Genomic DNA, 23,488 nt, shown 5'->3' with positions numbered 1-23,488 from the left:
AGACTGGCAGAGGAGGTTGTGGTACCCGGATCTGTGGCATCTCACAGTCGGCCAGCCGTGGGCACTACCAGACCGGCCAAACTTACTATCCCAAGGGCCGTTTTCCATCTGAATCCTACGGCCCTAAACCTGACTGGGTGGCCATTGAGTCCTGGATCCTAGCGTCTTCAGGATTATCTCATGACGTCATTGCCACCATGTGACGGGCTAGGAAGCCGACGTCTGCCAAGATCTACCACTGGACGTGGAAGATATTCTTACCTTAGTGCTCTGCTCAGGGACTGTCTCCCTGGCCATTTGCATTGCCTACTTGTCTTTCCTTCCTGCAATCGGGTTGGGAAACAGGTTTGTTGCTCGGCTCCCTTAAAGGACAAGTTCCAGCGCTGTCTGTATTCTTTCAGAAGCGCCTAGCACGACTTCCTCAGGTACGCACGTTCCTGCAGGGGGTTTGTCACATTGTCCCTCCGTACTGAGGCCGTTAGACCCATGGGATCTGAACAGGGTACTAATTGCTCTCCAGAAGCCGCCATTCGAGCCTCTGAGGGATGTTTCACTTTCTCGACTTTCACAGAAAGTGGCCTTTCTGGTAGCGGTCACGTCCCTTCGGAGAGTGTCCGAGCTAGCAGCGCGGTCATCCAAAGCTCCCTTCCTGGTGTTTCACCAAGACAAGGTAGTGCTGCGCCCGATTCCGGAGTTTTCTCCCTAAGGTGGTATTCCCTTTTCATCACAATCAGGATATCTACTTACCTTCCTTTTGTTCTTATCCATTTCATCGATATGAAATGGATTTGCATTGTTGGATCTGGTGAAGAGCACTCAGAATCTACATTTCCCGCACGGCGCCCCTGCGCCGATCGGATGCACTCTTTGTCCTTGTCACTGGTCAGCGCAAGGGGTCGCAGGCTGCCAAATCCACCCTGGCTCGATGGATCAAGGAACCAATCCTTGAAGCCTACCGTTCTGCTGGGCTTCCGGTTCCATCAGGGCTGAAGGCCCATTCTACCAGAGCCGTGGGTGCGTCCTGGGCATTACGGCACCAGGCTACGGCTCAGCAGGTGTGCCAGGCGGCTACCTGGGCGAGTCTGCACACCTTCACCAAGCGTTATCAGGTGCATGCCTACGCTTAGGCGGATGCCAGCCTAAGTAGAAGAGTCCTGCAGGCGGCGGTTGCCTCCATGTAGGGAAGGGCTGTTTTTACAGTCCAAACTTGAGGTATTAATTTACCCACCCAGGGACTGCTTTTGGACGTCCCAATCGTCTGGGTCTCCCAATGGAGCGCCGAAGAAGAAGGGAATTTTGTTACTTACCGTAAATTCCTTTTCTTCTAGCTCCAATTGGGAGACCCAGCACCCGCCCCTGTTCCTTCGGGATTTTTGGTTGTTCGGGTACACATGTTGTTCATGTTGAATGGTTTCAGTTCTCCGATGTTCCTTCGGATTGAATTTGTTTAACCAGTTATTGGCTTTCCTCCTTCTTGCTTTTGCACTAAAACTGAAGCAGCCCGTGATCCCACGGGGGGTGTATAGGCAGAAGGGGAGGGGCCTTACACTTTTTAGTGTAATACTTTGTGTGGCCTCCGGAGGCAGTAGCTATACACCCAATCGTCTGGGTCTCCCAATTGGAGCTAGAAGAAAAGGAATTTACGGTAAGTAACAAAATTCCCTTCATTCCTGTACATAGGAGGCAGTATTATAATAGTTATATTCTTGTACATAGGGTGCAGTATTATAGTAGTTATATTCTTGTATATAGGGGCAGTATTATAGTAGTTATATTCTTGTACATAGGAGCAGTATTATAGTAGTTATATTCTTGTACATAGGGGCAGTATTATAGTAGTTATATTCTTGTACATCGGGGCAGCATTATAGTAGTTATATTCTTGTACATAGGGGCAGTATTATAGTACTTATATTCTTGTATATAGGGGGCAGTATTATAATAGATATATTCTTGTACATAGGAGCAGTATTATAGTAATTATATTGTTGTACATAGGGAGTCGTATTATAATAGTTATATTCTTGTGTGACGCCCTGGGCAAGCCAGGGGTCACAGGTCACAACACCACCACACCCTACACCCCAGTTAGGAACACCAAGGCTAACCTAAAATCCTTGTTGCCTTCCTCCAGGGGCTGATGTCCACACCAGGGGGTGGGCCAGGCGGTTGGCTCCGCCCACCGAGGAGTTCACAGCCCTGGAGGCGGGAAAACCAGGCAGTTGAAGCCAGACTAGAGTCTGAGGAGGATTCCAGTTTAGAGGAGTGAAGTAGAAGGAAGTGGTAAAGGAGGACAGTAAGAGTAGTGACAGAAAAGGAACAGTTAAGAAAGCCTGACGTTGGTCCGGCTGTGTGCCCCGGACTGAGAGACAGCAAGGTCAGCAGACGGCGGTGACTGTCTGCAGGGGTGACTGCTTGGAGGTTGCTGGAAGGACCGCGGACGGGTGGTGGCCCGGCGGTACCGGAGCGGTATACGAAGAGCAGTCAGCACCAGTGGCAGGGGCCTTTCGGATCCCGGCAAGGCTAGGAGTCGCCGTGAATTTGCCAAATCCGTTAGTGAAGGGGACCTCTGGGTCTCCCAACAAGCAAGTCCCGATTGAAGGCAACAGTCCAACCATTACAGAGAGACACCGCCAGGGCACCAGTTTCTCAGGGCCAGCGCCTGCGGGCAAAGTAGGGCTCCTCCGGCCCATATCCAAGCCGGGGAGCGGGTTACCGGTGGGAACCCATCGAAACCATCATCATCTTAGGTGCAGGAAAAAGGGACCGTCACCGTCACCTACTGGGGAAAGCAAGTGCAGCCGTCCGTGGGAACCGTCTTTACAGCCGTATGTTTTACTGAGAACTGTGTCATCGTCTCAGGCTGAGTGAGTACCACAGTGCCGCAAGGCACAGAGCTGCCCCCGCGTCCCTGCGCCCACCAAGCCCTGCATCACCCACCTCATCACTGGGCCCCGGGACAACCTACCCCCTACCCACGGAGGAGAGGACTAACATCTAGCTGCTCCATACCATCACTCCCGGGATCCCCATACAGAGCAGCGGTGGTGTCAATAAATCACCACAACCGTGGGTGGCGTCACGGACAATAAACTATCCCAAATCCCAATCCCCTTTCACTCACGGGCGAGGAGCGCCGCTCGAGTCCCCGGGATCCGGCCCATCGCTCGAGCCACCAAGCAGCAGCAGCAGGCCGCAGCAGCCACAGCGGCAGCCAGACCCGAGCAGTGGGAGAGCGCGGCGTCCCCTCCTCCGCACGCGACACTTGTACATAGGGGGCAGTATTATAGTAGTTATATTGTTGTACATGGCAAGCAGTACTATAGTTGTTATATTCTTGTACATAGGGGGCAGTATTATGGTAGTTATATTCTTGTACATAGGGGGGCAGTATTATACTAGTTATATTCTTGTACATAGGAGCAGTATTATAGTAGTTATATTCTTGTACATAGGGACAGTATTATAGTAGTTATAATCTTGTACATAGAGGCAGTATTATAGTAGTTATATTCTTGTACATAGGGACAGTATTATAGTAGTTATATTCTTGTATATAGGGGTCAGTATTAGAATAGATATATTCCTGTACATAGGAGCAGTATTATAGTAGTTATATTCTTGTACATAGGGGCAGTATTACAGCAGTTATATTCTTGTACATAGGGGCAGTATTATAGTAGTTATATTCTTGTACATAGGAGCAGTATTATAGTAGTTATATTCTTGTACATAGGAGCAGTATTATAGTAGTTATATTCTTGTACATAGGGGCAGTATTATAGTAGTTATATTCTTGTACATAGGGGCAGTATTATAGTAGTTATATTCTTGTATATAGGGGGCAGTATTAGAGTAGATATATTCCTGTACATAGGAGGCAGTATTATAATAGTTATATTCTTGTACATAGGGTGCAGTCTTATAGTAGTTATATTCTTGTACATAGGAGCAGTATTATAGTAGTTATATTCTTGTACATAGAAGCAGTATTAAAGTAGTTATATTCTTGTACATAGGGACAGTATTATAGTAGTTATATTCTTGTACATAGGGACAGTATTATAGTAGTTATATTCTTGTATATAGGGGGCAGTATTATAATAGATATATTCCTGTACATAGGAGCAGTATTATAGTAGTTATATTCTTGTACATAGGGGCAGTATTATAATAGTTATATTCTGGTACATAGGGGCAGTATTATAGTAGTTATATTCTTGTACATAGGAGCAGTATTATAGTAGTTATATTCTGGTACATAGGGGCAGTATTATAGTAGTTATATTCTTGTACATAGGAGCAGTATTATAGTAGTTATATTCTTGTACATAGGGGCAGTATAATAGCAGTTATATTCTTGTACATAGGAGCAGTATTATAGTAGTTATATTCTCGAACACAGGGGCAGTATTATAGTAGTTATATTCTTGTACATAGGAGGCAGTACTATAGTAGTTATATTCTTGTACATAGGAGGCAGTACTATAGTAGTTATATTCTTGTACATAGGAGCAGTATTATAGTAGTTATATTCTTGTACATAGGGGCAGTATTATAGTAGTTATATTCTTGTACATAGGGGCAGTATTATAGTAGTTATATTCTTGTACATAGGAGCAGTATTATAGTAGTTATATTCTTGTACACAGGGGCAGTATTATAGTAGTTATATTCTTGTACACAGGGGCAGTATTATAGTAGTTATATTTTTGTACACAGGGGCAGTATTATAGTAGTTATATTCTTGTACATAGGGGGCAGTATTATAGTAGTTATATTCTTGTACATAGGGGCAGTATTATAGTAGTTATATTCTTGTACATAGGAGCAGTATTATAGTAGTTATATTCTTGTACATAGGGGCAGTATAATAGCAGTTATATTCTTGTACATAGGACCAGTATTATAGTAGTTATATTCTTGTACATAGGGGCAGTATTATAGTAGTTATATTCTTGTACATAGGAGCAGTATTATAGTAGTTATATTCTTGTACATAGGGGCAGTATTATAGTAGTTATATTCTTGTACATAGGGGGCAGTATTATAGTAGTTATATTCTTGTACACAGGGGCAGTATTATAGTAGTTATATTCTTGTACATAGGGGCAGTATTATAGTAGTTATATTCTTGTACATAGATACAGTATTATAGTTGTTATATTCTGTTACATAGAGGCAGTATTACTTTTTTAAGTTTATACTTTTGATTTTATTTTTAATTTCAGTTGTGCGGTGAGCAACGTAAAGAAAGTATCTTTGGAGCTGGGTGGAAAATCTCCTCTGATCATCTTTAAAGACTGTGATCTGGATAAAGCAGTGCGGATGGTGAGTTTTATTTCCATTTTGCTATTATATGCCTGCGATGGAGAGAGCTGCAGACGATTCTCGTGCATTGTTTTATTGTTGCTTTGTGCTGTGCATTATTGATGTCACTCTATAATACTGCAGGGATCATATATCCTATTGTTCTGTCCTTCCAGGGGATGGGGGCAGTGTTCTTTAATAAAGGCGAGAACTGCATTGCTGCGGGGCGGCTGTTTGTGGAGGACTCCATTCACGATGAGTTTGTAAAGAGAGTGGTGAGTGTGCAAGTACCATGAAGATCTTAAGACACATGAGCCTTTATCCTCTGACCATTAATTTGCACTTTTCTAGGTGGATGAGGTAAAAAAGATGAAGATAGGGGACCCTCTGGACAGGTCCACAGACCATGGGCCTCAGAACCACAAGGCCCATTTGGATAAATTAATTGAGTATTGCCAAACGGGTGTGAAGGAGGGGGCCACACTGGTGTATGGTGGAAATCAGGTCCCAAGACCAGGTGAGATTAGAGACCTTCAGCATGCAAAGCCCTGACATTATATCAGAACCATAACACCAAATGTCCCAGCATGCCCTGACATTTTTAGATGAGTAGGACATGCTGAGACATCTAGTTCTGTACAATCACCTATATTAGTAAGCACCATCCAGCTATAGGGTTAGTGATAAGATTCATAGACCGGGTCCGGAACTTCGGGTATCCAGCCAGGAGCCCCATGTGCAGCATTAATGCAGGAAGAGGCGAGAGTCAAAGAGCAGCTGAGGCAAGGACACGGGGCGGCAAATGTGAGCAGGCGAGAGCATTGTGATACTACAATCTGCTGTATCAGACGTCACTGTGCCGACTGATGCATCACGAAATATTCACGGAGGATTGACACAGGATTCCAGGGCTGATTTCATTCATTTTAGGGATTAGTAGTATTATTTATTATTATAACACCATTTATTCTATGGCACTTTACAAGTGAATAGGGTACACATAACAAACTAGTACAACAATCATGAACAATACAAAAAAAATAAAAAATACAGACTGGTACAGGAGGAGAGAGGACCCTGCCTGTGAGGTCTCACAGTCTACAGGGGAATGGGTGATAATACAATAGGTGAGGACAGAGCTGGTTGCGCAGTGATGTACTGGACTGAGGGCTATTGTAGGTTGTAGGCTTGTCGATAGAGATGGATCTTCAGGTTCCTTTTGAATCTTTCTATAGTAAGTCAGAGTCTGATATGTTGGGGTAGAGCGTCCCAGAGTATGGGGGAGGCACGGGAGAAATCTTGTATGCGATTGTGGGAAGACTAGATAAGAGAGGAGTAGAGAAGTAGGTTTTGCGGAGATCGGAGGTTACGTGCAGGAAGGTTCCGGGAGACTAGGTCACAGATGTATGGAGGAGACAGGCTGTGGATGGCTTTGTATGTCATGGTTAGTGTTTTGGAGTCTTTGGGCACTGGGAAGCCAGTGAAGAGATTGGGAGAGAGGAGAGGTCGGTGAGTAGCGAGGGGACGTGGATTAGTCAGGCAATAGAGTTTAGGATAGATTGGAGGGGTGCGGGAGTGTTAGAAGGGAGGCCGCAGAGTAGGAGGTTGCAGTAGTCGAGGCGGGAGATGATGAGGGCATGCACCAATGTTTTTGCTGGTTATTGGTTAAGGATAGCACGAATCCGGGAGATATTTTTGAGTTGTAGTCGGCATGAGGTGAAAAGGGCTTGGATGTGTGGCTTGAAGGATAGAGCAGAGTCGAGGGTTACTCGAGGGATGACATATTTCAAGATCTCTTCTTGATGTGGAACACACAGATGATGTCAACTTCAAATGTAAACTAAAGCGGGCTTTACACGCTGCGACATTGCTAGCCGATGCTAGCGATGTCGAGTGTGATAGTCCCCGCCCCCAATCGTATGGCCGATATCTGGTGATTGCTGCCGTAGCGAACATTATCGCTACGGCAGCGTCACACGCACATACCTGCTCTGCGATGTCACTGTGACCAGCAAACCGCCTCCTTTCTAAGGGAGCAGTTCATTCAGTGTCACAGCGACGTCAGAGCAGCGTCACCGAACCGTCGCCCAATAGAAAAGGTGGGGAGCAGATGAGCGGCCGGAACATGCCGCCCACGTCCTTCCTTCCTCCTTTTCCGGTGGACGGAGGTAAGTTGATATTTGTCGTTCCAGCGGCATCACACATAGCGATGTGTACTGCCGCAGGATCGACAAACATCGTTACTGCAGCAGCAACGATAATTGGGATAGGGGGGCATGTCACCGTTGAGCGATTTTGAACATTTTTGCGACTATTCAAAATCGCTCATAGGAGTCACACACAACGAGATCGCTACAGCGGCTGGATGTGCGTCACAAATTCCGTGACCCCCAACGAGATCGCTTTAGCAATCTCGTAGCGTGTAAAGCCACCTTAAGCCCCAAAAAAGACACAATTTGCAGAAAAAGATGCAAATTGTTTTTATTCCACCCCATACACACAAACACAAGTTGAAGGATCAGGCGCAGTATTCACAAGAGAATGTGGTAAGGAACTTTTAGACAAATGGTGCAAATTAATTTCAGCAATCCTGCCCAATAATTCTTTATATCCAGTGGCTGAAAACTCACATAGACCTATTATTTCTCACAGTTGATTGTCTAGACTGTATATAAATGAAATAGACCATCGTATTAAAGGGAACCAACCAGCAGGATTTTCATATATAAAGTAAATCCAGTGTTATACTGGCACGAGGATGTTTTATTTCAGAAATATGTCCAGGTAAAATTCCACAATGCACTGCTATTTGATTGACAGGTGCAACAGGAAGGGAATATGTAGGTCAGGTCTACTTATCTATTCTCACCCCTGTCTGTCTGCCTCCGCCGTAATTAACGTCTATGATGGCGACAGGGAGAGGAAGGCCAAGCAGGCAGGCAGGGGTGGAGACAATAAGGCCTGACCCACATATTCCCTTCCTGTCGCACCTGTCAATCAATAGCAGTGTATTGCTGGAACTTTACTTGCACATATTTCTGAAATAAAACATCCAATCTCAGAACAAAAGGTGTGCTTACACTCAGCATCATAGAGCCAATATAGCACCGTCTTTACTTTATATATGAAAATCCTGCTGGTTGGTTCCCTTTAAAAGTTCAATATCCTGAGCTTCAGCAGGATACATTTTACCTGCACTGATACATTGTAACAAACTATGAGGACAGGAGAAATATGTGCTGAAGTATTAACATTATAGCAAACCAATGCTATTATGTGGAGTCCAGTCTTGTGTATTTTCTTCCATACTGGACTTCCTTCACATTTCTTGTGTCCATTCTGTATTTCCAATATGGATAAATCTCATTATTTTATATTTTGAGGTTTTTTCTTCGAGCCGACTATATTCACCGACGTGGCAGATCACATGTTCATCGCTAAAGAAGAGTCATTCGGTCCCGTGATGATCATCTCGAAATTCACAGATGGGTAAGAAGTTTTCTGTAATTATGGGGAAGTAGATCTGCAAGAAAACTGCAATAATACGTTAGTACAGAGGGTGGTGCCCCCTGACGTAAAAACTGGGGTATTGCAGAACTATAAATATTCCACTGTGCGGGTGAAAGTTAATAGGCATGAACACTTCAGGGACGGCAGGGAACCACTGGACAAAGCGACTGTGGGCATCTTCCCCAGAATTGAGCGTGACATTTTATTATTACCCAAATTATACATATTGTTCTAGATCACAATACAAAGCCAAGTATCTATACCAAAAAATTAAAGAGCCAAATAGCAACCAAGTAATGCAGCTAATAGCGCCATACAGTTCCCAAATAATACAGCCAAACAATGACCAATTAATATTGCCAAATAGCAACCAAGTAATACAATTAATGAGCAATTAATAGTGCCATACAGTTACCAAATATTACAGCCAAACAATGACCAATTAATAGTGCCAAATAGCAACCAGGTAATACAAATAATGACCAATAGCGCCATACAGTTCCCAAATAATACCACCAATGACCAGTTAATACTGCCAAATAGCAACCAAGTAATGCAGCTAATGAACAATTAATAGCGCCATACAGTACCCAAATAATACAGCCAAAGAAGGACAAATTCATACTGCCAAATAGCAACCAAGTAATAGAACTAATGATTAATTAATAGCACCATACGGCACGTAAAATAATACCACCAAACAATGACCAATTAATAGTGCCAAATAGCAACCAGGTAATACAAATAATGACCAATAGCGCCATACAGTTCCCAAATACCACCACCAATGACCAGTTAATACTGCCAAATAGCAACCAAGTAATGCAGCTAATGAACAATTAATAGCGCCATACAGTACCCAAATAATACAGCCAAAGAAGGACAAATTCATACTGCCAAATAGCAACCAAGTAATAGAACTAATGATTAATTAATAGCACCATACGGCATGTAAAATAATACCACCAAACAATGACCAATTAATAGTGCCAAATAGCAACCAAGTAATACAACTAATGACCAATTAATAGCGCCATACAGTACCCATATAATACAGCCAAAGAAGGACCAATTAATATTAATAGTGCTATGTAGTACCCACCATATTACCATGAAAAACGGTCTATATAGTACACAAAAAGTACCACCATATAATGCCTACAAATATGTTGTATATCGTTCCAAATCAGATCCTTAAATAATGCCTAAATAATAATGTGATGTAGTGTACAATTAATAGCGCCATATAGTCTACAGAATTCCAGTAAGCAAGGAAGAATTAAGAGTGGTATCTAGTGCACTAATATTACCGCCAACTGTTGTCCAATAAATAGTGCCATAGAATGCACAAATAATACTATTATACAGTGCCTAAATATGTATTACATAATGCCCAAATAATAGGGCTCTATAGTGCCCAAATGATACCACTGTACTTTACCTGCAATGACCTTGTTGTTCCATGAGAGGGCGCTGCAGGATGGTGACATTTAGTGATGTTATGTCCTCCTTTCTTTCCCAGTGATGTAGATGGGGTCCTGAAGAGGGCGAATGACACGGAGTTCGGGCTGGCATCTGGGGTGTTCACCAAAGATATCAGTAAGGCGCTGTACGTGAGCGACAAGCTCCAGGCAGGGACCGTCTTCATCAACACCTACAACAAAACAGACGTGGCCGCGCCATTCGGGGGCTTCAAGCAGTCCGGGTTTGGAAAGGATTTGGGTGAGGATCAACGTCGTCTTTTATTATTGTATTATATGATGACTCGGAGAAGCTGGGTGACAACAAGTATGGATGCCATCATGTTGCTTCTGTGCACACTATGAGGATTTGGGCACCCCTATTAATGTTAACCTTTTTTCTTTATAACAATTTGGGTTTTTGCAGCAGCTATTTCAGTTTCATATATCTAATAACTGATGGACTGAGTAATATTTCTGGACTGAAATGAGGTTTATTGTACTAACAGAAAATGTGCAATCCGCATTTAAACAAAATTTGACCGGTGCAAAAGTATGGGCACCCTTATCAATTTCTTGATTTGAACACTCCTAACTACTTTTTACTGACTTACTAAAGCACTAAATTGGTTTTGTAACCTCATTGAGCATTGAACTTCATAGGCAGGTGTATCCAATCATGAGAAAAGGTATTTAAGGTGGCCACTTGCAAGTTGTTCTCCTATTTGAATCTCCTATGAAGAGTGGCATCATGGGCTCCTCAAAACAACTCTCAAATGATCTGAAAACAAAGATTATTCAACATAGTTGTTCAGGGGAAGGTACAAAAAGTTGTCTTAGAGATTTAAACTGTCAGTTTCCACTGTGAGGAACATAGTAAGTAAATGGAAGAACACAGGTAGAGTTCTTGTTAAGCCCAGAAGTGGCAGGCCAAGAAAAATATCAGAAAGGCAGAGAAGAAGAATGGTGAGAACAGTCAAGGACAATCCACAGACCACCTCCAAAGAGCTGCAGCATCATCTTGCTGCAGATGGTGTCAATGTGCATCGGTCAACAATACAGCGCACGTTGCACAAGGAGAAGCTGTATGGAAGAGTGATGCAAAAGAAGCCGTTTCTGCAAGCACGCCACAAACAGAGTCGCCTGAGGTATGCAAAAGCACATTTGGACAAGCCAGTTACATTTTGGAAGAAGGTCCTGTGGACTGATGAAACAAAGATTGAGTTGTTTGGTCATACAAAAGGCGTTATGCATGGAGGCAAAAAACACGGCATTCCAAGAAAAGCACTTGCTACCCACAGTAAAATTTGGTGGAGGTTCCATCATGCTTTGGGGCTGTGTGGCCAATGCCGGCACCGGGAATCTTGTTAAAGTTGAGGGTCGCATGGATTCAACTCAGTATCAGCAGATTCTTGGCAATAATGTGCAAGAATCAGTGACGAAGTTGAAGTTACGCAGGGGATGGATATTTCAGCAAGACAATGATCCAAAACACCGCTCCAAATCTACTCAGGCATTAATGCAGAGAAACAATTATAATGTTCTGGAATGGCCATCCCTGTCCCCAGACCTGAATATCATTAAAAATCTGTGGGATGATTTGAAGCGTGCTGTCCATGCTCGGCGACCATCAAACTTAACTGAACTGGAATTGTTTTGTAAACAGGAATGGTCAAATCTACCTTCATCCAGAATCCAGGAACTCATTAAAAGCTACAGGAAGCGACTAGAGGCTGTGATTTTTGCAAAAGGAGGATCTACAAAATATTAATGTCACTTTTATGTTGAGGTGCCCATACTTTTGCACCGGTCAATTTTTTTTAAAATGCGGACTGCACATTTTCTGTTAGTACAATAAACCTCATTTCAATTCAGAAATATTACTCAGTCCATCAGTTATTAGATATATGAAACTGAAATAGCTGCTGCAAAACCCAAATTGTTATAAAGAAAAAAGGTTAACATTAATAGGGGTGCCCAAACATTTTCATATGACTATATATATATATATATGGGGTGGTCCAAAAGTAGGTGGACAGTATGTGTAATAAGGTTATCAAACATGGTGTAAAATGAAACTGACTCAGTTACCCATAGCAACCAATCAGATTCTACCTTTCATTTTGCAAAGAGTCTGTGAAGAAGGAAAGGTGGAATCTGATTGGTTGCTAAGGGCAACTAAGTCAGTTTCGCTTTACATTATATTTGACAACCCTATTACACATACTGTCCACCTACTTTTGGACCACGCCGTGTGTATATATATATATATATATATATATATATACACACACACACATATATACACACATATATATATATATATATACATATATATATATATATATATATATATATATTACATACACACATATATATATATATATATATATATATATATATATATATATATACACACATATATATATATATATATACAGTTAGGTCCAGAAATATTTGGACAGTGACACAAGTTTTGTTATTTTAGCTGTTTACAAAAACATGTTCAGAAATACAATTATATATATATAATATGGGCTGAAAGTGCACACTCCCAGCTGCAATATGAGAGTTGTCACATCCAAATCGGAGAAATGGTTTAGGAATCATAGTTCTGTAATGCATAGCCTCCTCTTTTTCAAGGGACCAAAAGTAATTGGACAAGGGACTCAAAGGGCTGCAATTAACTCTGAAGGCGTCTCCCTCGTTAACCTGTAATCAATGAAGTAGTTAAAAGGTCTGGTGAAGCAGAACATCCTGAGGCTGAAAAAAAAGAAAAAATCCATCAGAGAGATAGCAGACATGCTTGGAGTAGCAAAATCAACAGTCGGGTACATTCTGAGAAAAAAGGAATTGACTGGTGAGCTTGGGAACTCAAAAAGGCCTGGGCGTCCACGGATGACAACAGTGGTGGATGATCGCCGCATACTTTCTTTGGTGAAGAAGAACCCGTTCACAACATCAACTGAAGTCCAGAACACTCTCAGTGAAGTAGGTGTATCTGTCTCTAAGTCAACAGTAAAGAGAAGACTCCATGAAAGTAAATGCAAAGGGTTCACATCTAGATGCAAACCATTCATCAATTCCAAAAATAGACAGGCCAGAGTTAAATTTGCTGAAAAACACCTCATGAAGCCAGCTCAGTTCTGGAAAAGTATTCTATGGACAGATGAGACCAAGATCAACCTGTACCAGAATGATGGGAAGAAAAAAGTTTGGAGAAGAAAGGGAACGGCACATGATCCAAGGCACACCACATCCTCTGTAAAACATGGTGGAGGCAACGTGATGGCATGGGCATGCATGGCTTTCAATGGCACTGGGTCACTTGTGTTTATTGATGACATAACAGCAGACAAGAGTAGCCGGATGAATTCTGAAGTGTACCGGGATATACTTTCAGCCCAGATTCAGCCAAATGCCGCAAAGTTGATCGGACGGCGCTTCATAGTACAGATGGACAATGACCCCAAGCATACAGCCAAAACTACCCAGGAGTTCATAAGTGCAAAAAAGTGGAACATTCTGCAATGGCCAAGTCAATCACCAGATCTTAACCCAATTGAGCATGCATTTCACTTGCTCAAATCTAGACTTAAGACGGAAAGACACACAAACAAGCAAGACCTGAAGGCTGCGGCTGTAAAGGCCTGGCAAAGCATTAAGAAGGAGGAAACCCAGCGTTTGGTGATGTCCATGGGTTCCAGACTTAAGGCAGTGATTGCCTCCAAAGGATTCGCAACAAAATATTGAAAATACAAATATTTTGTTTGGGTTTGGTTTATTTGTCCAATTACTTTTGACCTCCTAAATGTGGAGTGTTTGTAAAGAAATGTGTACAATTCCTACAATTTTTATCACATATTTTTGATCAAACCTTCAAATTAAACGTTACAATCTGCACTTGAATTCTGTTGTAGAGGTTTCACTTCAAATCCAATGTGGTGGCATGCAGAGCCCAACTCGCGAAAATTGTGTCACTGTCCAAATATTTCTGGACCTAACTGTATATATATATATATATATATATATATATATATATATATATATATATATATATATATATATATATTGTGAGGCAAATCCCGGGATATGAAGATGAATTATGACTCCAGTCATAATCTCTCATCACTCCCTGGCAGTGCCCCCTCCCTTCTTGTTCTCAATGTCCAGCATCTGTGAAGGTGTTACACCTCCATGGCCATGTCCTGTGATATGGAAATTAGGTGATGTGGGAACAAAGGACACAGGATGACTCCCTGCCGTCACCCTGTAACAAGAGTTGTATCTCATTAGCAAGGCTATGGAACTAGCTAGACAGAACGACTCCAGTAAAAAATGGTTCATATCTCGCAAGCCATATTTCCGATAAATATGGCAACCATAAAAATGGTGTCTCCGCATGCGGACGATGCCGGCACACCCTTTTTATGGGAGCAGGACATTGGGAAATGCCCCAGGCGTGATATCAGCCAATGGGGAACTGGCAGACAGGTCATGAGTCCCCTCGTTCTGTAGCTAAATTCATAACTGTCACAATGAGAGCATTGGCGTCCGCCTACGACGCTCCCAGGCAAAGTTATGGCCCATATTCCATGTTGTGGATTGTCCATAACTCAAGCCAGGGGTGGAGCAGTGCTCCCTCTGAGGTCACTAAGGTAGGAGGGGACCTGGATCTGCCCAGGTTGATAACCCTACTTCGGCCATTTTCCAGGGTTCTTTTCGCTGGGGGCACGTGTAGGAAACATCTGTGGGAAGGATCCTAGAAACCTGGGTACAGCGCCCCCCTGTGGCCAGACGCAACAAGGTAACTGCTGGAACTGTGTATGCCTGTTTGTAACCCATGCTTTGATTGTAACTGTACTCTGACATATGTATATTCTGTAGATTCCCTATTGTATATATTGTAGTTTCTAGTGTGCTTTAGGCTGATTAAATTATATAATTAATCTTGGGCTGTTCTGTTATCTCGATCTTGAATCCCACGTCTGTGTGTTCGGCTAATAGTTACCGTAAATCGGTTGGTGGCAGCGAATTGTGCCAAGGATTATTGTGGGGAGGCCAGTGAGATTCGGGGAGATTTTATATATTCCGCCCGCGGAGGTCGGGGGAATATATACCTTACTCTCACCGGGGACCCTTCAATAATCGGCATAAGTAGTATAGCGGCCTCCTTGCTTATGGTCGGGCAATTCCATAATTGGCCTGACTATAAGAGGGGCGCTAGAGAGCGCGTCACGTGCTCTGTCTGTCGGTCGGGAGGTATAAAGGAGGGGTGACCCCCACTTGTTACCCCCCGATTGTGACGTACTGGTAGCCAGCGCGGGGGATTTCTGAGTGACCCCCCCGGTGGTTTGTGACATATTGGTGGCATAGCGGTGGGATCGAGATAATAGTGTGTGTGAGTGTGAGACCCATACTCCCAGACACTAAAGACTGCCTGCAGCAGCTGTGGCTGCTGGGGTCTTCAGACTAGCTCAACACTAGAGTGTCAGAGTGCAGATACTGTAAGGTGTGTGGAGGCATCAGGTGTCAGTTCTGTGTCAGTGACCAAAAGTCTGCAAGAATGGCTGATGGCACCAGGAGCAGAGCTATGCAACTGGCCAATGCTAAGGCAGGAGCCGAAGAGAGGGAGGACGGTGCTGTGGACAGCAATGAGGAGGTTGCCCACGAGTCCTCCAGGAGCTCGACGCCAGAAAACCGTTCTACCGAGGACATTGCGCAACCTGGCACTGCTGGACAAGATGAGGAGGAGCTCACCCAAGGTTCCTCAACGAGCCAGATGCCAGCCCTCCGCTCTGAAAGGGACAGTGAATCGCCTAGCTCTGCAGCGTGCCGCAGATCACCACGTGCCATTCCACCGAGCCTGGGAGGCTCGGATAGCCTTCTTCAAATGGCTATGGCCCTTCTCCAGGCTGGAGACCAGAAGGGCTACAAGGAACTCCTGGCAGAGCGCAGGGCAGAGCGGCACGCAGAGCGTGAGGCTGCGGAGCGAGAGCGGCAGGCAGCGCGTGAAGAGCGAGAGCGACAGGCAGACCGTGACTACCAGCTGCAGCTAGCTCAGCTCCGGCCCTCATCAGCCACATGTGACCTTCGAGACACCAAACTTCCAAAGGTCCGTGTTGAGGACTTCCCAGTGCTGGAGAAGGATGGAGACTTGGACTCTTTCTTGACTGCTTTTGAACGGACTTGCTTGCAGCACCATCTGAACAAGGACCAGTGGGCCAAATACCTGACCCCCCGTTTAAGGGGTAAGGCCCTGGATATCCTTGGGGACTTGCCTGCTGAGGCAGATCAGGGCTACGACACCATCAAGCGGGCCCTGATCCAACAGTACAACCTCACTCCAGAGTCCTACCGCAAGAAGTTCCGGAGCCTACAGAAGGGACCAAAGGACTCCTGGGCTGACCACCGGCGGGCACTTGCCCGAGCTGCCGACCACTGGACCCAAGGCCTGCAGCTTTCCACCGGACCGGAGATCCTGGACTTGTTCATCACGGAGCAACTCTTGTGGAACTGCCCTGAGGATCTCCGCCAGTTCATCCGAGACCAGAAGCCAAAGGGGTCCACGGCTACAGCTGCCCTTGCCGATGACTACACCAACAACCGGGCCCCTGAGGCCAGGAGAGCGGCCACCAGCAGCACCTGGAGAGGGGGTAAGATGAATTCTGCGACTGCCCCACCTGCCCCTAGACTGCAGGGGGTGTCCCCCTCAACTCCCCTCTCCAGGCCCGTGGCAGAACCAAGACGGTGCCACCAGTGCAACCTACCTGGACACTTCAAGGCCATGTGCCCTCAGCGTCCCAAGGCCCCGGCTCCGTCCCCGTCCCAAGGGCCGCCCAAGGTGTATTGTGTGGGTGGGGGTGGTGGTAGGTCCCTGGACAGCTTCCAACCTGTCACCGTCGGCCGGTCTGTGACCATAGGACTGCGAGACAGCGCCTCGGAGGTGACTCTGGTGCGGCCTGAGATGGTGTCCCCCCAAGACTTGATCCCTGGAAAAACCCTCGCTGTCTCCGGGATTGGGGGCACTGACCCGGCGCTGCCTGTTGCTGACATTTATGTGGACTGGGGCGCAGGGCGAGGGGTGAGGGAGGTGGGGGTAACTGATCGGATCCCCGCAAACGTGCTACTTGGGACAGATTTGGGGCAGATAACCTCCCAGTTTGGGCCCCAACCAAGGGCTGAACCTTCAGCCAGTACTGACATGCCTCCGGACAATGTTAATGTGTTATCTATGAATGATGTAGGGGAGGAGGGAGTGAACTCTGATATTTCTGCTTGCATAGACACCATAGACACACACACAGCTGCAGCTGTGACAGGGGAGGGGGTCAGAGAAAGGTGTGACAATGCCTCTACAAGTAATCAGCCTGTGAGCTGGGATCTGTTGCCCTCTGCAGGGATAAGCAGAGAGCAGGGTGCTGCAGGGGGAGGACCAGTGTGTGGGGTGGGGGCTACCACAGCAAATGTGGGGTCCCCAGAGATTTCACAGCGGGGTTCTGTTGCTGCAGGAGGGGAACAGGCAGGTGAGATTGGGGCCGGTCCAGGAGCGGAAGTGCTCCCAGGTAAGATCTCGGTGCATGGTTCCCCCACAACCGGGGTGTCAGGAAGCCAGGTAGGTCTGCCTGAACCGGCGACTTGGTCAGGAACGGAGGAGGAGCAGGCACGACCCACGGTCGCAGCGGCTGTGGCCGCTGTCACCCGCAGTGGGAGTGCTGGAAGCCAAGGGGCCTCCCGGAGGTCCGATAGCTCTTCCCCTTCTGACCAAGTGGCAGCCGAGTCAGGTGGAGGCCAGGACACAGGTCCCGGGGTACTGACCGAAGATGTGACAGTCTCGTCGATTCTGGCCACATCTAGTCAGGGGTTTCAGGCAGCGTTAGAAGCTGACGACAGCCTGAAAGCTCTTAAGGAGCAGGCGGCCCAGCCTCCCTCGGACTCGGACCCGGAGCGAGTGGTCTGGGACCAAGGACGGCTGTACCGGGCCACGGTCCAGCAGGGTTCACCGGAGGCGTGGCCCAGGGACCGACAGTTGGTGGTACCCTATCCGTTCCGGACGGAGTTGTTGCGGATCGCACATGAGATTCCGATGGCCGGACACCTAGGGATCGCTAAGACCAAGGCCAGGTTAAACCAGCATTTCTACTGGCCAAAAATGGGGGCCGATGTGGCTGCCTACTGCCGTTCGTGTGAAACCTGTCAGAGAGTGGGGAAGGCGGGGCCACACCCCAAAGCCCCACTAGTATCTCTGCCAATCATCGATGAGCCTTTCAGGAGGGTGGCTGTGGATCTGGTCGGCCCGCTGGCCATCCCCAGCAGCTCCGGGAAACGCTTCATACTGACGGTAGTGGACTATGCCACCCGGTACCCAGAAGCAGTGGCCTTGTCGTCCATGCGGGCTGACAAGGTGGCCACCGCATTGCTGGAGATTTTCTCCCGAGTGGGTTTTCCCCAGGAAATGCTCACTGACCGGGGGACCCAATTCATGTCCCAGCTGATGGAGGCCCTCTGTAAGCAAGTCCAGGTGCGACATCTGGTGGCCAGCCCGTACCATCCACAGACTAATGGCCTGTGCGAGCGGTTCAATGGCACCTTAAAGCAGATGCTTAAGATGTTGGTCGACTCCCATGGGCGTGACTGGGAGCGGTATCTCCCACACCTGTTATTTGCTTACCGGGAGGTTCCACAGGCCTCAACAGGATTCTCACCGTTTGAGCTCCTGTACGGGCGACGTGTGCGGGGCCCCCTGGCTCTGGTGAAAGAGGCTTGGGAAGGGGATTTGGCCACCCCTGGAGTGTCGGTTATCGAGTATGTCATGCGCTTCCGGGACAAAATGCAGGCCTTGATGCAACTGGTACACGACAATATGGCTCAAGCCCAGGCCGATCAGAAGCGTTGGTACGACCAGAACGCTTGTGAGAGGACCTACCAAGTGGGTCAAAAGGTGTGGGTACTGGTCCCCGTACCACAGGACAAGCTTCAGGCAGCCTGGGAAGGCCCATACCTCGTGTACCAGCAGCTCAACCCTGTAACATAACTGGTCACCCTGGACCCTGCCCGTGGAAGGCGGAAGCCCTTCCATGTGAACATGATGAAGGCACATCATGAGCGGGAGGCATGTGCGCTCCCCGTGTGCAACCTGCCCGAGGAGGGAGAAGCGGAAACCCTCTTGGATATGCTAGCCCAGGTTAGGGCAGGCGGATCCATTGAGGATGTGGAGGTTGGCCACCAGCTCTTGGAAGACCAACGGTCCCAGCTGTGGGCCACCCTCCTCCCCTTCCGGGGGTTGTTTACCAACCAGCCCGGAAGGACTGACTTGGCTGTCCATCACGTGGACACTGGGGATCATCCCCCGATCCGGCGTTCAGCATATCGGGTCTCCCTGGAGGTGCAGCAACACACGCGCCAGGAGATTGACGAGATGCTGAAGCTGGGGGTGATCCAGGCATCCAACAGCGCTTGGGCCTCGCCTGTAGTTCTCGTCCCTAAGAAGGACCGAACCACTCGGTTCTGCGTGGACTACAGGGGGCTCAATGCGGTCACGGTCGCCGATGCGTACCCAATGCCACGCATCGATGACCTGCTCGATCAGTTGACCGGGGCTCAGTACCTGACCATCATGGATCTGAGCCGGGGATATTGGCAGATCCCCCTGACTCGCAAGGCCAGGGAACGCTCTGCCTTTATTACCCCATTTGGACTGTACGAGTCCACGGTGATGCCATTCGGGATGAGGAATGCCCCTGCCACTTTCCAGCGGATGGTCAACACCCTGCTCAAGGGACTTGAAGGGTACGCGGCCGCGTACCTGGATGACATTGCCGTCTTCAGTCCCACCTGGGAAGATCACCTAGAGCATCTAGCACAGGTGCTCAGGCGGGTCCACCGGGCAGGTTTGACCATCAAGCCGGGCAAGTGTCAGCTGGCCATGAGCGAGGTCCAGTACCTCGGTCACCGGGTAGGCAGGGGAACACTGAAGCCCGAGCCTGAGAAAGTGGAAGCCATCGCATCCTGGCCCACCCCCAGGACCAAGAAGCAGGTGATGTCCTTCTTGGGGACCGCTGGGTACTATAGGAGGTTTGTTCCATGCTATAGTAGCCTGGCAAAGCCCTTGACGGACCTCACCAAGAAGAAGCTGCCCTCTGCAGTCGATTGGACAATGGACTGCGAGACAGCCTTCCGGGCCCTAAAGGACGCCCTGTCCAGCCCGCCCGTGCTACAGGCAGCCGACTTCACGCGGCCGTTTGTAGTACAGACCGACGCCAGTGACTTCGGCCTCGGTGCGGTGCTCAGCCAGGTGGACTCTGCGAGCCAAGAGCACCCAGTCTTGTACCTGAGCAGGAAGCTGTTACCGAGGGAAGTGGCCTATTCCACGATGGAGAAGGAGTGCCTGGCCATAGTGTGGGCCCTGCAGCGTCTGCAACCCTATCTATACGGGCGCCACTTCATCGTGGAGACGGACCACAATCCCCTCAGCTGGTTGCACACAGTCTCTGGGACGAATGGGCGATTGTTGCGATGGAGCCTTGCGCTCCAGCAATACAACTTCACCATTCGCCACAAAAGGGGCCGTGACCACGGTAACGCAGACGGGCTGTCCCGACAAGGAGAGGTCGCGGACGGGCGCACGGGGGAACACCGGAGTGTGCTGCCCCCTAGCGCCCTCAAAAAGGGGGGAGGTGTGAGGCAAATCCCGGGATATGAAGATGAATTATGACTCCAGTCATAATCTCTCATCACTCCCTGGCAGTGCCCCCTCCCTTCTTGTTCTCAATGTCCAGCATCTGTGAAGGTGTTACACCTCCATGGCCATGTCCTGTGATATGGAAATTAGGTGATGTGGGAACAAAGGACACAGGATGACTCCCTGCCGTCACCCTGTAACAAGAGTTGTATCTCATTAGCAAGGCTATGGAACTAGCTAGACAGAACGACTCCAGTAAAAAATGGTTCATATCTCGCAAGCCATATTTCCGATAAATATGGCAACCATAAAAATGGTGTCTCCGCATGCGGACGATGCCGGCACACCCTTTTTATGGGAGCAGGACATTGGGAAATGCCCCAGGCGTGATATCAGCCAATGGGGAACTGGCAGACAGGTCATGAGTCCCCTCGTTCTGTAGCTAAATTCATAACTGTCACAATGAGAGCATTGGCGTCCGCCTACGACGCTCCCAGGCAAAGTTATGGCCCATATTCCATGTTGTGGATTGTCCATAACTCAAGCCAGGGGTGGAGCAGTGCTCCCTCTGAGGTCACTAAGGTAGGAGGGGACCTGGATCTGCCCAGGTTGATAACCCTACTTCGGCCATTTTCCAGGGTTCTTTTCGCTGGGGGCACGTGTAGGAAACATCTGTGGGAAGGATCCTAGAAACCTGGGTACAGCGCCCCCCTGTGGCCAGACGCAACAAGGTAACTGCTGGAACTGTGTATGCCTGTTTGTAACCCATGCTTTGATTGTAACTGTACTCTGACATATGTATATTCTGTAGATTCCCTATTGTATATATTGTAGTTTCTAGTGTGCTTTAGGCTGATTAAATTATATAATTAATCTTGGGCTGTTCTGTTATCTCGATCTTGAATCCCACGTCTGTGTGTTCGGCTAATAGTTACCGTAAATCGGTTGGTGGCAGCGAATTGTGCCAAGGATTATTGTGGGGAGGCCAGTGAGATTCGGGGAGATTTTATATATTCCGCCCGCGGAGGTCGGGGGAATATATACCTTACTCTCACCGGGGACCCTTCAATAATCGGCATAAGTAGTATAGCGGCCTCCTTGCTTATGGTCGGGCAATTCCATAATTGGCCTGACTATAAGAGGGGCGCTAGAGAGCGCGTCACGTGCTCTGTCTGTCGGTCGGGAGGTATAAAGGAGGGGTGACCCCCACTTGTTACCCCCCGATTGTGACGTACTGGTAGCCAGCGCGGGGGATTTCTGAGTGACCCCCCCGGTGGTTTGTGACATATATATATATATACACACACATTATATAATTTATTATTTTTTTTATTTTTTTTTAATCTTCTATCGCCACCTTAAGGCTGTTCGTAGCTACTGCAGCCTTATAAATTTTAGCTTTTAATACTTTTCCTTTTTTTTTCTGTAGGTGAAGATGCGCTGAATGAATATTTAAAGACAAAAGCGGTCACTATCGAGTACTAGAAATAGGACATCATGGAGTATAGAACCATCCGGAAGCACGGCTCATAGCATCGAACAGTCGCCAAATCTCTACCATTACATTTAAAGGGAAACACGGAGTGACTCTCCATTCTGGCTCACAGAGCTGGGTAGAGAGCCCCTTTAATTTTCATTCCCCCATATCTCAGAGGTATTCTTAGCATACAGTGATAATTAATGACAATATTTCAGCTTTCCCAGGATCTTGAATGGCAGATCAGACTAGATCTCTGTTGATATAGCTGCTGCTCCAATATGGCTCCATATCACTGCAGATCTGCTATGGAAGCAGTAACGGAGACTATAGCCATCACTCAGCTTTCCAAGGGGCAGATTAAACTAGAATGGCTAAAAACAATACACAAAAATTGTATATTTTCTGGAATTTGGATGACAATCTGTATATAGAACGACCCTTTATATTTTTGATCTCTAGATCCTGTTCTTCGTCAGTCTTTTATAGTCTTATATGTTTGAAAATTCCTTAATAAAATAACTAAAAAAATACCAAATCTTGTATTCCTAATTATACTGGAACATCATTTCCCCAGACCCTTAATGGCTACATCATCCATCCTGCTATGTTCCACCTCCATTTATTCTGCTGGTGTGTTAAGGGCCATTTACACGCTGCGACATCGCTAACGATATATCGTCGGGGTCACGGTGTTTGTGACGCACATCTGGCGTCATTAGCGACATCGCAGCGTGTAAACCCTCTTAGCAACCTTAAACGATCGCAAAAGAGGCAAAAATCATTCGTCTGTGAGAAGTCGTTCATTTACCAAAAATCGTTGTCTGGTCAGTAGCGAGGTTGTTTGTCGTTCCTGGGGCAGCACAAATCGCTATTTGTGACACCGCAGGAACAAGGAACAACCTCGTACCTGCGGCCGCCCGCAATGAGGAAGGAAGGAAGTGGCCGGGATGTTCGTCCCGCTCAACTCCGCCCCTCCGCTTCTATTGGATGGCTGGCGTGTGACGTCGCTGTGACGCTGCACAAACCGCCCCCTTAGAAAGGAGGTCG

General features: G+C 47.0%; 1 protein-coding gene across 4 annotated transcripts in view; it reads left to right on the top strand.

Annotated features, from left to right (window-relative positions):
* Positions 1 to 22,976, top strand: part of ALDH1L1 (aldehyde dehydrogenase 1 family member L1) — a 66,494-nt gene extending 43,518 nt beyond the window's left edge. For all 4 annotated transcript variants that reach the window (XM_075321539.1, XM_075321535.1, XM_075321537.1 and 1 more), the window contains 6 exons: positions 5,232 to 5,331; positions 5,487 to 5,585; positions 5,662 to 5,827; positions 8,694 to 8,799; positions 10,343 to 10,542; positions 22,391 to 22,976. In XM_075321539.1, the coding sequence (XP_075177654.1) occupies positions 5,232 to 5,331; positions 5,487 to 5,585; positions 5,662 to 5,827; positions 8,694 to 8,799; positions 10,343 to 10,542; positions 22,391 to 22,446 (727 nt within the window). In that variant the 3' untranslated portion in view covers positions 22,447 to 22,976. The remainder of the gene's footprint in view (positions 1 to 5,231; positions 5,332 to 5,486; positions 5,586 to 5,661; positions 5,828 to 8,693; positions 8,800 to 10,342; positions 10,543 to 22,390) is intronic.
* The last annotated feature ends 512 nt before the right edge of the window (positions 22,977 to 23,488 follow it).

Source organism: Anomaloglossus baeobatrachus, chromosome 8, assembly GCF_048569485.1.
Source record: "Anomaloglossus baeobatrachus isolate aAnoBae1 chromosome 8, aAnoBae1.hap1, whole genome shotgun sequence".
NCBI classification, from domain to species: domain Eukaryota; kingdom Metazoa; phylum Chordata; class Amphibia; order Anura; family Aromobatidae; genus Anomaloglossus; species Anomaloglossus baeobatrachus.
This window is presented reverse-complemented; position numbering and strand designations above follow the sequence as displayed.